This window comes from Equus asinus, chromosome 7, assembly GCF_041296235.1.
Source record: "Equus asinus isolate D_3611 breed Donkey chromosome 7, EquAss-T2T_v2, whole genome shotgun sequence".
NCBI classification, from domain to species: domain Eukaryota; kingdom Metazoa; phylum Chordata; class Mammalia; order Perissodactyla; family Equidae; genus Equus; species Equus asinus.
Window position 1 is genome coordinate 26788292 of NC_091796.1, and position 15146 is coordinate 26803437.

General features: G+C 53.2%; 1 protein-coding gene across 6 annotated transcripts in view; it reads right to left on the reverse strand.

The window, feature by feature from the left end:
- CTIF (cap binding complex dependent translation initiation factor) overlaps nt 1-15146 on the reverse strand; it is a 291174-nt gene that overhangs the window by 183551 nt on the left and 92477 nt on the right. For all 6 annotated transcript variants that reach the window (XM_044774705.2, XM_044774703.2, XM_044774696.2 and 3 more), the window contains 2 exons: nt 7331-7404; nt 6030-6134 (listed from right to left, as the gene is read on the reverse strand). In XM_044774705.2, the coding sequence (XP_044630640.1) occupies nt 6030-6134; nt 7331-7404 (179 nt within the window). The remainder of the gene's footprint in view (nt 1-6029; nt 6135-7330; nt 7405-15146) is intronic.

Below are 15146 nucleotides of genomic sequence, written 5' to 3' on the forward strand. Positions count from 1 at the left end.
TCAGATACTGACGCCTTCTCTTCATGTCCTTTGTGGGCGGGTGTACCCCCCGGCCACAGATGCTGGCCCTGCTTCACTGGCAAAGGGCCACGTCTTCTGCATATTTAAAGGTGCAGACTCTGGAACCCAATGGCCAGGTTGGAACCCCAGCTGCATCCCTTAATACCCGGTGACCCTGCACTAGTCACTTAACCTCTCTGGACCTCAATTTCCTCATCTGTAAAGTGGGGATAATTAATAGTACCCAACATCATAAGGTGGCTGGAGGATTAAATTAGTTAATGTATCCAAGTGCTTAGAACTGTGCCCGGCACATACACATGCATACATACCTTTATATATACATTAAATATACCATTTAATGATATAGTACCATAAGTGGTAAATACATTATCATGGTACATATAAGTAAAATTAAACAAAATCATAATAAAATAAATAAGGTGAATACGTTACTACTACTAGGACGGCTTCTGCTGCCGTTACTATTACTTCCGTTGTTCTAGGCGAATAGCAGCAGTGCAGAGATTAAGAGCAGAGAGTCTGGACCCAGCCAGGCCCCATGCCGTTTACTCATTTTTCCTGGGTCTCCTAGTTTCCTCATCTGTCAAAGTGAAGACAACAACAGCTCCTACCGCCCCAGGTTGTGGTGAGTTTTAAACAATATGAGGCAAGCCCTTGCAGCGGGGCCTGGCCCACAGCCGGCGCACAGTAGGTATTGTTATTATCATTGACCGAGGTATGGTGAGGGCTGCCAGGTGGGTTGGTGGCAGCATTTTCCAGCTGCAGAGTTAACGCAACTCTCAAGTTTAAGAGTAATTCGTTTATTGGTTCAATATTTGCCAAGCATCTCTTGTGTTTTTGGCTGTGTCAATCTCCGTTGGAGTCGTGGAAAATAAATCGCACGTGGTTCTGCGCTCCGATGGCTCATGGCTCTTAGGACACAAGTCCCAAGCTCGTCTAACAGGGCGGCAATCCTGGGCACCAGTAGGCAGCAGCATGAGATGTGTCATGAAAGTCCTATGGCAGGAGGAGCCCCGGAACCCCAGGGGAGAAACCACGTGGCTGCAAACCCAGCAAGACTTGGGTGGACGAGGGCGCAGGGATACGATCTACGTCCCCATTCACAAGCGCTTCCGTGCAGGCTCCGCTCGGACTGGGCCCCAGTGTAGACAATGTGCGGACTGGGCCCCAGTGTAGACAATGTGCAGACTGGGCCCTCCTCTGCCCTCGGTGTCACAGCACAGTGGGAGTGCCCGGTCAGGGGCAACAGGTCGCTCCAGGAACACAGGAGCAGTGTCCAGAACAGTCTGGGGCAGGGGGAGGGAGGGGAGATGTGAGCTGGCCAGGCCCACTCTGGGAGGATGCCTGAGGCAGAGGGCAGCAGGGCAGAGACTGGAGCTAAGTGGGAGCGTGTGGCCAGCGATGTCAGCATTCCTGCGGAGTCGGGTGGGGGGGTGCAAAGGGCCAAAAGGGCACTGGAGGTCAGCTTGGGTTCTGGTTGGTGGAGCTGAGGTGGGAGGGGTGTAAGGAGGGAAAAGAGGAGAGTTCTTGCTCCCTCCTCCCCAACCCGGCCTCGTGATGTGCTGGGCTGCAAATAAGGAGGTGGAGAACGTTCTGGAAACAAATCTGCCTGGTAGAGACAGGCTGGCCTGTGAAGGCACCAACTGCGTGCAGTCATCTGTGTTTTGTACGTGCCATGGCAGAGGGGGAGGAGGGAACTGCGGACTCTTGGCTGACTGGAGCGGCTCACACTCCCCTCCTCCAGGTCACGTGTGGCTATCACACACCTCTGGACTCGCCAGCGTGCAACAGCCCAGCCCAGCCCAGCCACGGCCTTTCATTCTCCCCTCAGCAGCCGCTGCGGTCTGCAGCGAGCAGTGTGCAGGGACGGCTTGCTATCCCCCTAGGCTGCCCAGTCCGGGGCTCAGAACCCCCTGGAGGACGGCGGGTTCAGGGGGCAGAAGGTTGTGGTAGACCAGCTGAGTCATTGCTGCCAACAGGGTTTCCAAGGCAACAGCCTCTCTGAGTTCTGTCCCTCCATGGAAACATGGGCTGCGGGAAGCCTTGGCAACCGAGTGTTGCCCTGCTTCCGAGAGATGCTGCAGTGGCGGGGCACATGGAGTCTGTCCCTAGTGCAGCAGGCTCCTGAGAGGGACACAGTTCCTGGCCCAGCCACAAGGTGGCCACAGGATGCTGCACCCAGACTCCCCCCAGGAACCTGGGAGAGACAGGATTTGGCCAGAGAGCCAGGTGTCTGTGGGAGATCCCAGGTCACTGTCAGCAAATGTGGCAGGCTCCTGTGAGTAGGGGAGCCTGGTCCGCAGCTGGTGAGCGGGTGCAGCCAGTTCCTCTGGCTTCAGAGGGGACAATGGCCTGCAGCACAAGGGGAATCTTTCCTCCCCTGGATAGTCACTTATCACCACCGCCAAATAGTATTTTGTTCTGATGTTAATTTGTGAACTGTGCAGATGCCTTCAGAAACTTTGACTTCACGTATTCCCCATCCGACACCTTCAGTCCATGAGGCGGCACCATCACTTCTGTCCTCTGAGCCTCAGTTTCCCCACTAGTTTCGCCATCTGAGTGGTCCCAGGGGACACAGGAGCATGGGGCTTCCCAGTGAAATGCCGTCTCTCTCCCGAAGCCTTCCGAGACGATTCATCTTCTCTCACCCGCTTTGTATTTATTTAACCACCCACCTAGCGGCTTATTTTGTACTGTGTGTTCTCTAAATGTCTACACCACAAAACGGAGTCTTTTTTTTCCTATACAGTCTCAATCATGAATGAGTTCATGTCTCCTTTTAACAATAGAGCCAACAGTCCTTCTGAGCAGACCATATTTTATACTGTGTGTGTGTGTGTTTTCCTCACGGGACCCAGCACCGTGCAGGGACCCAGCAGCCCTGTGACTGGGCTTCAGAAGTGCAAAATGCCCCCCTGTTCCCACTGCACACCCCGATCTCCCACAACAAGGCAGATGGGAAATGTGGCCTCTGCTGAAAACCTGCTCGTGAACTCAATCTGCTGAGCAGAGGTCAGTTGCCTAAACTCAGAAGTGCGGAGAACGCAGCCCCGTGTAGCTCAGGAGCTCAGGGGAAACCGGCCTCATGGCTGGCCAATGAGGGCTGAGCCTGCAGGGAGCTGGTGCAGGGCTTGAGGCAGAGCCGGGGGAGCCTCGTGGCTGGGCCTCCGCTGTGCTCTGCCTCCTTCTGTCAGGGTGCCTCCACGCTCAAGGCCATCTCCCCTCTCCACCCTGAGGAAAACCATCCCAGAGGTTCTGAGGGAAGCACAGAGGCAGGAAGATGAAAACAGGAGGTGTGGTGAGAGGCTGGGGTCCCCTGGGGGAGTTTGATGTGAGTGATGGGCCTCTGTCCAGAAAAATAGACACCTGCACACAATTTTGCATGAAATTTGAAGGGGGTGAAGCCGATTCAAGGATGCTCTGCTGTCATGACCTGGGCACTGGATGGCGTTCGAAGGCCTTAAATCATGGCTCTGCTACTTGGGCACGATGCTTTGCCTCTCTGAGCTTCATTTCTCTCATGTCTGAAATAGGGATGAGAACATTCCATCCCTGGCTGTTGCTCATCACACTGCGGTGAACCCATGTTGCCAAGAGAAGGGGTGGCCAGCAGGGTTGGAGTGGGGTAAAGAGTGGCAGCGAGGGGACAGGGGAAATGCAGGAAAGTGGCCAATAATACCAGTTATGTGTAGATCTGAAGTGACAGGGAGACAAGAGTAGGCAGAGAAGGACTGGAAAAATAACAGCCATGATTACAATTAAAAAAAGAAAAAAATGGGGGCCGGCCCTAAGGCCGAGCAGTTAAAGTTCCACATGCTTTGTTTGGTGGCCCGGGTTCTTGGGTTCGGATCCTGGGCGTGGACCTACTCCACTCATCAGCCATGCTGTGGAGGCATCCCACATACAAAATAGAGGGAGATGGGCACAGATGTTAGCTCAGGGTGAATCTTCCTCACCAAAAAAAAAAAAAAGAAAAAAGAAAAAAACACAAAATAACAAGTGTTGGCAAAGATGTGGAGAAATTGGAACCCTTGTATATTGCTGGTGGGAATGTAACATATTCAGCTACTATGGAAAACAGTTTGGCAGTTCCTCAAAAAGTTAAAACACAAAATTACCATGTGGGATATTGTGATTTATTAGTAAGATATATTTGGTCTCTGTCCCCAGTCCTGGCACAGAGCTCCTAAAATCCTTGCAATTTCTTAAGTGAAGAAAGTGAGAAAAGTGTCTTTTATGTTAATGAGGTGAATTTTGGAAAGCCCCTAGGCAACCTGAGGATGGGGGAGGGGAGCTGGAGATTGGATCAATCGCCAATGGTCAAGGATTCAATCAGTGATGCCTAGTAATGCAGCCTCCATAAACACCCAAAAGGATGGGGTCCGAGTGCCTCCTGGTTGATGGACTAGTGCGGACTCAGGGAGAGTGGCAAGTTTGGAGGAGCATGGAAGCTCCTCGCCCTTTCCCCATTCCTTGCCCTGTGCATCTCTTCCATCCAGCTGCTCCTGAGTTATATCCTTTTATGGTAAACTGGTGATCTAGTGAGTAAAACGTTTTCCTGCGTTCTGTGGGTAACTCTGGCAAATTAGCCGAACCCAAGGAGGGGCTTGTTGGAACCTCTACCTATAGCCAGTGAGTCAGAAGCACAGGTGACAACCTGGACTCTGATTGGCACCCGAAGGAGGGGGCCAGTCTTGTAGCACTGAGCCCTTAACCTGTGGGATCTGACATTATGTCCAGGTAGACAGTGTCAGAATTGAGTGGAATTGTAGGACACCCAGCTGGTGTCAAAAAATTGCCTGACAGTGTTGGAAAAAATAACACAAATCGCAACTGGTATCAGAATTGGACCGTGTGACCCAGCAATTCCACTCCCAGGCATAGACCCCAAAAGCACTGAAAACAGGGACTGAAACAAATACTTATACATGAATGTTCACAGCAGCACTATTCACAGTAGCCAAGAGGTGGAAACAACCCAAATAACCATCAGCAGATAAATGGATAAACAAATGGTGGTATATCCACATGATGGAATATTATTCAGCCATGAAAAGGAATGTAGTACTGATACATGCTACCATGTGAATAAAGCTCGAAAATATTATACTGAGTGAAAGCAGCCACATAAAAAAGACCACCTATGATTCCATATATATATGTATATCCAGAATAGGTAAGTTCATAGAAACAGAAAACAGACTCGTGGTTGCCAGGGGCAGGGGGAACTGGGGAGTTACTGCTTAATAGGTTTTATATTAGGGTGTTGAAAATATTTTGCAACTAGATAGAGGTGGTGGTTACACAGTATTATGTAACTGGATTGAACACCTTAAAATCATTAATTTTATCTCAATAAAATTTTTTTAAAAAAAGAAAGAAGGAAAAGAAACCATCTGCCCCACACCCTGAGTCTGGCTGAAGTCACATTGCTGTCCTGAGGGCAGCTAGGGAACATTTGGACGATGCCCTGACCCGGTCTTTAAAGGGGAAGGCAGCACTGACACACGAAGGAGGTAGACAGTGGGACAACCCAAGCTACATCAACCACTATACGGGTGGTTCTCAAAGTGGTCTCCCTGGACCAGCAGCATCAGCATCCCCAGGAGCTTGTTAGGGATGCGCATCCTCAGGCTCGACCCCAGATCTCCTGCATCAGACACTCGGGGGTGGACCCAGCCATCTGTGTTTTAACAGGCCCCCAGGCGGTTCTGATCTGGCGTGAGACCCGCTGCACTAGACCGCGGACAAGCAGGGCCACTGTGAGTGGTCAGGAAGGGGAGTGGGCAGTGTGGCTGGAGGGCGTTGGGCAGTGAGGGGTGGAGGGGTTCCAGAGAGAGGCCAGTGAGCCTGCAGGGCTGAGGCGATGAGCTTCTCCAGACATCAGCCACCTGTGTGACCCCAGTGCTACAGAGACAGCTTCTCCGGCATAGCCACAGCCGTCCTGCACCCCACCCCATCTCTATGTAAGAGCCCCCCCTCACTCCCTGGCCGCCCCTTACCCTTCACGATCGATGTGCGGCAGGGGCTGCTTGGGCGTGTGTCGTAGCTTCCTGTGGAACTGAGTGAAGTCCAGCTTTTCAGGCTGCAGGTCCCAGGTGGCACCACTAGAGGGCGAGGGAGGGTGAGAAATGTGACAAGCTCAGTTACTGATGGGGACGAGAAGCACCGCCCTCAACTGGGCACGGCAGCATCCTCAGAAAGAGCTGGGCAGGAAGGGGAGGGCACCCATTGGCCAAGGGCAGGGGTTGGGCAGGGACCCCTAACTCAGAATGGAGCCCAAGGTGTCTGCCTGCGAGGCCCTCCTCTCCCCTCGACCCTGCTGGGCAGTCATGCACACCGGCAGAACACAGGTGTGGGCCTCATGCCCACTCTACAGCGGTCCCCCTCAAACATGTGAGAGTTTGTTTTCACACCTACATTTGAGAAAGGCTGGAGAGAGAAGGGAGCCTCTGACAGCAGCTCAAGATGGGGACAAGGCTGCTCTGAGGTACATAAGGCAAGTCAGTGGGAAGCAGGAGGCCAGGTCCCGCAAGTTCCAGTCCCAGGAGACCCACGGCGCTTCCATGCTGGGCGAGCCTGAGCCAGGGGTGTGTCTGGAGTAACCCCCCGGGGGTGGCCAGCGCCAGGGCCAGGGGCAGACGGAGCTAAAGGCCACCACCATCCACGGCCCGAGGCCATCACTCCCCAGAGGAGTGGTCACCATGGCAGGGGGACATTAGCAAACCCTTCAGGGGCACTGTCCCCACATCCTGAAGAACCCTGGCCAACTCTTGCCCTTCCAACCTGGCCCATCAGGAACCTTCTAGAGCCTGAGCCACTGACAATGCTTCCTTTCCTCCAGACCTTTCCTCAGGCGAGAGGGGTGGGGTCTGCAGGCACAGCTCTCGATCCTGGGGCTGACCTGAGCAGGCTGACGCCCCCATGTGTCATTCTCCTTTGCTCTTCCTCCTCCCTAGTCCTCCCTTCTGCTTTCTCTCCCTCTCCCTGTGGTTGGACTGTCGGCTTCCATCTTCCCTCTCCGTCAACTCTCTTTCCTCTCTGCCTCCTCTTCCCTTCTCGTTCTTTTTCCCCTCCATCCTCTCCCCCAGTTTTCCTTCCTTTGCTCTCCTCTCTCTGACCTCCTTCCTCTCCAGCCTCATCCTCTCTACCTCACCCCTCTCTCTGGTTGTTTCTCCCCACTTCCTGATCAGTGAACTCTCGACAGTTACTCAGCCCCCAAACACCCCACTGGGCGAAAGGACAAGTGAGCCAAGGTCCCAGCCGGAGCCACACACCACTGACAAGAGGAAGAGGGGCTTACCTGAAAGAGTCAAAGGTGTTGGCAGCCCAGATGTCTGTGCCCAGCATGTCCAGAGAGTTGTCTTTGCTGCCATTCTGGAAGAGACGGGGGATGAAAGGGGTGGCATTATTTGCTTGGCCAGGACACTGAGAACAAGGGTTGGAAGGCGTCCCCAAGTCCCAAACCAGGAGAAGGCTGCAGAGACTCTCCCCATCCCCCTCGGTTGCTCACTCTGGGTGGGAGTGAGCGTCCCGGCTGGCACACTCAGAAAGAGTCAGGAGGATTCAGCCTCCCCGCGGGCGTGGGCCCTCGCTTTGGTGGGGTTTGGCAAAGCTCTGCGGTCACATACAGAAACAGCCAGGCCTCTGCTGCCCCGAGTCCTTGGCTCTCTCCTCAAAGCCACCACACTGAGGAGCCGCCACCACCATGGCCAGCATGACGGCAGTGGCTTCTCCCCAGGCAGGGGCTTTGCAGAGGCAGACACCCTGGAGGGACCGTGATGGGGGACTGACTTCTTCGGGAGTGAAGCCCATCTCCCCCAAATCAGGCAGCACCAGCAAGTCCCTGTTGACCAAGGCTACGCCAGCCACTGAACTTCTCCAAGTCCACCTGCCAGTATTCATCCTCCGACACTTCCTACATGACCCATCCCATAGACGGAAAACACTTTACTTGATCCAGCTTCTATGGTTTGGCTTCTCTGCCCCTTGGCAGATGATGTTTGCAACAAGAGCTCCAGCTCCCTGCGTCACTCCTGATGCCACGCGTCCCTGGTTACCCCCAAGGTCTGCCTTCCACCATCATGCTCTAAAACAAAACTTCTGCCTCCACTACAGCTGAGCGTGTCCATGCCCTATGACCCAGGACTTCCCTCCCAGGTATAAACACAACCAACACGTGCACAGATGTTCACCAACAGTAGGTAGCACAGAGGTACAGAGCAGCCATATACATAATAGCTCCAAAGTGGAAATCACCCAGTGCCTGCCAACAGCTGACCGGACAAACAAATGTGTATATTCACATCCTAGAATATTACCCAGCAGCAAGAACAAACAAATCAAAACAACGTGTAACAGCATAAACCATCCCACAAACGTAAAGTGGAACAAAAGAATCCACAGTTTGTCCGTGACCCTAAGTGAGTTTTAATCTCCTCGACTGTTACCTTCTCTTCTTGTGCCCCCACGGTGTCAAGCTGGGTACCCAGTAGGTCCACCTCAGATGCCTGTCGACTGCTTAAACAGACTCTACCCTGTCGGTGGAGGAAGCACAAGCCTGCTGCCTTGGTGTGTGAAAGACTGATGCACAGATTAGAATGTCAAGATGGATTTGCCATCCTAGGGTTCCAGGCCCCAGCATTCGGGGAGGGAACAGGGGTGGGGAGAGAGAATAAGCATGAGAAAGGGACGAGAAGGTCATAGCGGGAGGGCAAAGCATCTCACAGGGATGAGTGTAATACCCTTTGAAGGCTGCTCGAGGGCATGCGGAGGGTGCAGGCACCTCCCTCCTGGGCTGGAGGGTTGAGGTCCCTCGCACACAGCTGGTGGGAACACCAGAGCCTGGAAGTGGGGGTGCTACGCTCAGGCTAAGAGGGCACCTGGGCATCTCAAACTCGGGCTCTAGCCTCTTCTGAAGCAGCATCCCTGGCAGGGGGACCTGCCAGCCTCTAGACTGCTTCGGGTCCGAGGCAAAGGCCCCTGGCTGATGGATGGGAAAGAGTGACAGGGCAGAAGCTGTTGGAGGAGATGCCCCTGCCATTTGCACGCAAGTGTTGATATCCTCCAAAGGAAGGCCACTTCTCCGTGCATCTGCAGGCCACCCCTGATGTGCTGTTACCACCTCTGATCGGAGGTGAGAAACCAAAGCTCAGGGAGGGAGGTCTTGAGGCCCGGCTGGTGAGTGGCGGAGCCAGAACGCCAACCAGGGCTCTTTCTGGAGCCACAGCAGCCGGCCGCCAGACACGTCTATTTTTTCAATGCTTCATAGTTTATACACTCTCTCCACACATTTTTCTCACTGAATCCCCACCACTCTCGCCCATCCTTACAGCAACCCAGGAAACATATTCCTCAACCGCCGTAGATAACCTGAATCCTATTTTACATGCCAGAAAATTCAGAGATATTTGCCATTCCCAGAAACAGCTTGTTCCTCAAACCTCCACCCTCCCCACTGGCTCACCCTCCCGGTCCCTGTGCCTGTACCAGCATCTCCATCACCCAGGCCAGCAGCCTCCACGAACATGCCTCTGCCCCAGCTCATTGTGCCCTGCATGGCCCTGCCCCTGTGGCCCCTCCGTGCTGGTTCTCACCTGTCCCTTTCCACTGGGTTAGGTCTCGTTACTTCTCACTCTGATGTAGCTCCTGCCTCCATTCCCTCCCCACTGACAATGCAACTCTGATTCTCAAAGCTGAGGAACAGAAATGCCAGGAGTGGAGCCCTCTGCAGACCAAGGTGCTGGAACCTCATCTTTGCACAGCCCCAGATGCCCTGGGGATAGGCCTCTGGGAAAGAACAATGTGGACGGCACCCTGGGGCTGTGCAACTCTGCAGACCTGGAGGAGGTGACGAGCCTGGGCAAGGATGGGGAACCTCGGCCACTGAATAGGACACGTGAGGGCTGTGGCACGCCAGCACCTCTGAGTTGAATATACTAGGAATTTAGCCCTCATTAAGGCTGGTGTCCTAACAGGTGAGACGGCAAGTCTCTGGGGAAGCTCACAATGAAAATCTTGTCACAGGGGATGACCTACTTATTGTCACTCTATTTGACACAATCAGTGCAGCACATGACAAGAATCTGGACATTTCCTCGGAGTTCATTGCAATGAAATGTGACAGGCATATAATCACAGCAGGTAACCTTCTATCAAGGGGGGCTAGGGAGATAGCCTGGCGCTTGGAAGCACAATCTATCTCCTTCAAGCCCAGCCCAGAGAGGGGAGAAGTTCACCTGCAGGGCCTTCCTTAGTTGTCCCTTCTCGATACCGAGGTGGTGGTCCAGGGAGTGCCCAGAGGGGCCAGCCCTCCCTCGGCAGAGCGGCTGACTAAACTGGACAACCGGGAACCCAACACTTCCCACGCCCATCGCCAGGGCCTGCTAGCCCTGGGCTGACAGCACCCAAGCCGACCACAGGGCCACCCTGCCACGTGGCTTCAGATCCCACCAAAACCCTGGAAGCTGTAAAAGTGGCTGGATAGTCCTTCTTTCTTGAGTTCTGGACACCAACCCTCACACCCTGCAACCCCAAACACACACACACACACACACACACATGGCACCTGTTCCACAAACCCTCTTAGTATCCAGAGAAGTCAGAGAAGCCAGAGGGGCAGGAGCTTGAAGACAGGCGGACCTACAGACAGGCAGGCTGCAGTCTGATTTCTGGAACTTCACACCAGGAGCCAGACCCACCTCACTCTCCAAACCACCCACAGCCCTGACTCACACTGAGGACCCACGAGAGTGGTGAGGATGGAGAAGAAGGTGACCAGGGCTTGGCTTATTCCCAGGCACCCCTGCCTTCTCAAGCCCCAGTCTTCAGCTGCAGAGGCCTTGGCTTCCTTGGCACACTAGGAGTGCATGATGCTAGTGTTCACACCACGTGTGTTCACACCACGTGTGTTCACACCATGGGTGTTCACACTAGTGAACTACTGTGAGGCCACATCAAGCTGCTGAAGGTACAGGGTTATATTCCTCTTTGGGCCTCTACACTCATCCTGGACTCAGAGAAAACAGACAAATACCCTGCCCACCCTCCCACCCCCATCTGCTTTTCTGTTAGGATCCAGTTCCAGACCCTTCCTCCCTGCACTCTGCAGTTTCCTCGACGCTCGTGCCCCATGAACCCACAGCTTGCACAGTGCACGCCCCAGTGTCTGGTTCTCTTCCTGACTCTTTGACTGAAGCTCCCCAGGGGTGTTCTAGAAACACTAACCCACTGGCTCCCAAATGTCAATGTGCATCCAAATCGCCCAGGGAGGGGAGCATTGGTGGTTTAATTTTAGTGCACCTGGGGTGGTCCATAGAACCTGTTTTTAGAAACACTGGATGTTGAGTTTCATGGGGGGGAAAACTTCAAAAAGCCTCCTTAGTCAAATATTTGGGACACAAGAGTTAAACGATCGTTAAATAAATTACTTCATTGCAGAACTTCTCAGTGCCTTTATTGGTCTCAGATGGATGTTGACTCTTCAAGTAGGTGGCAATATAGTATGCAGTATTTCCCAAACTCCTTTGACCAGAAATCCACTCCCTCCTTCCTCTTTATTCCATAGAGTGTTTTGTAGGACTAGGGTTCCATGGAACTCACTTTGGGAATCAGTCATCTAAAGCTCTCTGCATTGACCCTCTTCCCCAATTAGTGTGTCATCCCCTCGACAGTAGGAACCATAGCTTCACTTTTTTGTTATACCTCCCTGCCCACTCAGCCCTTCATCCTAGCCTTGGGACCCAGCATCAGTCATTAAACATTTTTTAACAAGGGCTAAGTGTCCAGGCACTAAGAGCTCTCCATAAAAACGTCCCTGGCTTCTCCAAGCACCCTCTCCAGTTTGCAATTCCTGGTAAGCACAGCTTTTCTCTGAGCCCCACCCACTCCCCGGCCCGAGGTGACCAGCCCCTACCCCCCAGGTTGCTGCAATGCCAAGGTTCTGAGAAGCCCTATCAGAAACAATCACCCTTTTCAGTGGATCGTTTTTTAGCACTTAAACGCGGCTGAATCCTTCACAACAGTCCCTTTTACTGGCAATTAGGGGGCCCCACGCCAGAGTGAACCGCAGTGCACTCAGAAAAGATCACAAAGGGATAATGAGCACTTTAAACCATGTGGAAGAAGAAATGGAAACAGCCTGCCCACGGGGAGGGAGACTAAAGCCATCTCTCAGAGGGCCCCGTGGGGGGCGGGGGGCACAGCTACCCCCAGCTCAGGGGAGGATGGGCTCCAGACGCTGACAATGGCAGACACTGAAGCAGCACTTGCCAACCGCCAAGCACCATGGGAGCACTTCCCATGTGTTACAAGCCCAGGAAGCAGATGGTAGCATCACCCCATTTCACTGATGAGGAAACTGAGGCTCAGAGAAGTTGTCCGCATTCACAGAGTTAGTTCCCAGGATGGGAACGCAGTGTAGTCCAGAGTTTATGCTCTTAACCACCGCACTATGCAGTTACATTATTCAAATAAATTCTGACTCCACTGCAGATTTCCATAACGCAGTAACATATCCATCCCCTATAAACATTTGGGTTCTCCGAGTCCATCTCTGCCCACATCTGGGAAGGCAGCACTGGTGGAGGGAGTCAATGTCCTGTAGTGAGGGAATATGGGGTGTGAGCTGGAATGCACAGGGACGGGGGCTCTGTGCGTGAGTGAATGAAGCAAGGTGGGAGTGAGTCACTGCACAGTAGGAGAACAGGCTAAGTCAGGTGCAGTGGAAAAAGGACCTTCTTCTGTGCTGCTGTTTTTTCTTGACTAATACACAACCGCAGAGTGATTTTTGCTTGTGCACGTGCATGTGCATGACTGTGTGTGCGTGTGTGTGTGTCGACAATTCCAGGCTGCAAGGGTTTAGAAATTAGACAGAACCTGGCTGAATAGCACAGGGGGCAGTAGGAGAATCTCCCCCAACCCCCATCATGGGGAGGGTCACAAGTGAAGTTCCAACTAGAGGACGTCAGGGTATGTCAGTCTGGATTTCCCCAGAATGTCTGCTGCTGTGTCAGCTGCGCCATGGGACACCAAGGCAGGGGTGGCCAGCCCTTGGCCCTGGTCTCCTGCAACTGAAACCCCGAGGCTGCAGCAACAGGGGCCAGCTGCTCTCAGTCGGTTGTACAGGTCCTGGTGCTGGGCCCCTGAGAGAAGAGGGCGGTGCAGCCCCTGCTCCTCAGAGGGCTCACAGTCCCAGTCCATTTCCCTTCCCGGTGCAGAATGTTCTTCCCTAGATTCCATCCATCATGAGAGCCAAGAGCAAGCCTGACCCTAACATGGATTCTCTCACTTCACGGACACAGGGTTCCAAGGAGAGCTGATGGGGAGGGCTGTCCCTTGACACAATGGACAAAACTTCTCTCCTTCCTCTCTAAGGACACCCTCCCCAACTCCTCTGCCTCCAGCTCTGATCTATCACCTTCAATGGTAAATTATTACAATGCTGGGCCACAAGAGGCCTAAGACTATCGTCCCTGCCCTCGAAGGTCTTACCACCCAACTGAGGAGTCACAGAAATGGAGAGCACAATGGAAGATGGCATGGAGCCACACACCACGTGACATGATGCACGTCACCCATGCTGCAGGCTCTGAAGGAGAAAGCAGAGTGGCTTTAAGACTCCAGGGAAAACGTCCCAAAAGTGGCAACGTGATTTGGACTGAGAGTGGGGAAAGCTGGATTCTAGGTCTGCAAGCTGCTTCCTGAGGGCTTCTTGAGAGTCACTCTGGCTCCTCGGACCTATGCTGCCCCTTCTGTACTATGAGCATTTGGACTAGATTGGCAATTCCCATGTTGGGTTGGAGGAGAACAGGTGGAATGTATGAGACACCGGGGGAGTTTTTTACATTACACCAAATGTTTGAGGACCAAAGGACTCAAAGGCATATCCTAGGCCAAGACAGGGGCTTCCTGTAGGCCCGGTCTGAAACTCCTCTCAGGCCCAAACTAAACCAGATGTTGAGGGTGACCAGGGTTTGCTTGAGCAGAGAGGAGGTAAGGAGCCAAGTGCAGAGGCAGGTGCTGGGGAAGAAAGGAGTCTTGTCCTGGCAACTGTGTGTGTGCACGCGCATGAGCATGTGGGTGTGCGTGTGCGTGTGCGTTCAGCACCAAGGACAGCACCCCCATATTGGTGGGAAAGTCAATGATGGACCCCCAATATTTTAATCCCCTTACAAGAGAAGGGCCTTTAGGGCAGGAGAATGGCAGAGCGGAGACTAGCAGAGAGAGCCTCCTGGGAGGCCCCACAGCTGAGTTCAGGAGCAGGAAAAGCCATTCCTTTCATTCTGGAACTTTCCTGTCTGTCCATTCTGGCCCTTCCCTCTCTACCCTTGTTCTCTTCAAATTAAGACCCAAAGTCCAGGAGAAGTGGGAGATAATGACTGAAGCCTGTGGCCAAGTAGACTTCTGCTAAGTTAACCCTTTCTGCCCACTCTTTCTCAGTTAATTAAGTTCATACTTTAGGATTTAAACGGCCGTGTTATTTGCACCTGTCCAGCCACACCAGAGGCCGCTACTGGCTGGCTGCCTGTCTGGCATCTGCTGAAGTAATGAAGGCCCATTCAAGTGTCCCCAGTCCCCCACCTGCCTGATGCTCCTGTGCAGAGAAGGGATCCCACCCTTCAAGGTTCCTTACTAGAAGGCCTTCTTGGGACTCCTCAGTCCTCAGGGATGTCTCCCTTTCTGCCAGCACCAGACTTAGAAACACAGAAGCCCAGGGAGGAAAGGGGCTGAGAGCTCACTCGGTCCAGGGGTGACCTAGTAGTTCTGCAGAAGTGCTCCCAGAGAAGTGAGGTAGATGGAGTGTGGGAGAAGGAAGATGGGCTCCCGCCTCCTGCCTCATCAGTTCTGCTCCTTTTGGTTTTCAGTTTTCCTTGAAAAAAATTTTTTTCTTTTTGTGAGAGGAAGATTGGCCCTGAGCTTACATCTGTGCCAATCTTCCTCTACTTTATGTGGGATGCTGCTACAGCATGGCTTGACAAGTGGCACTAGGTCCACGGCTGGGATCCAAACCTGCGAACCCCAGGCCGATGAAGCGGAGCGTACAAACTTAACCACTATGCCACTGGGTCAGCCCCTCATTGAAAATTTTTGATCAAACAAAATGTTCTGTACTTTAAAAA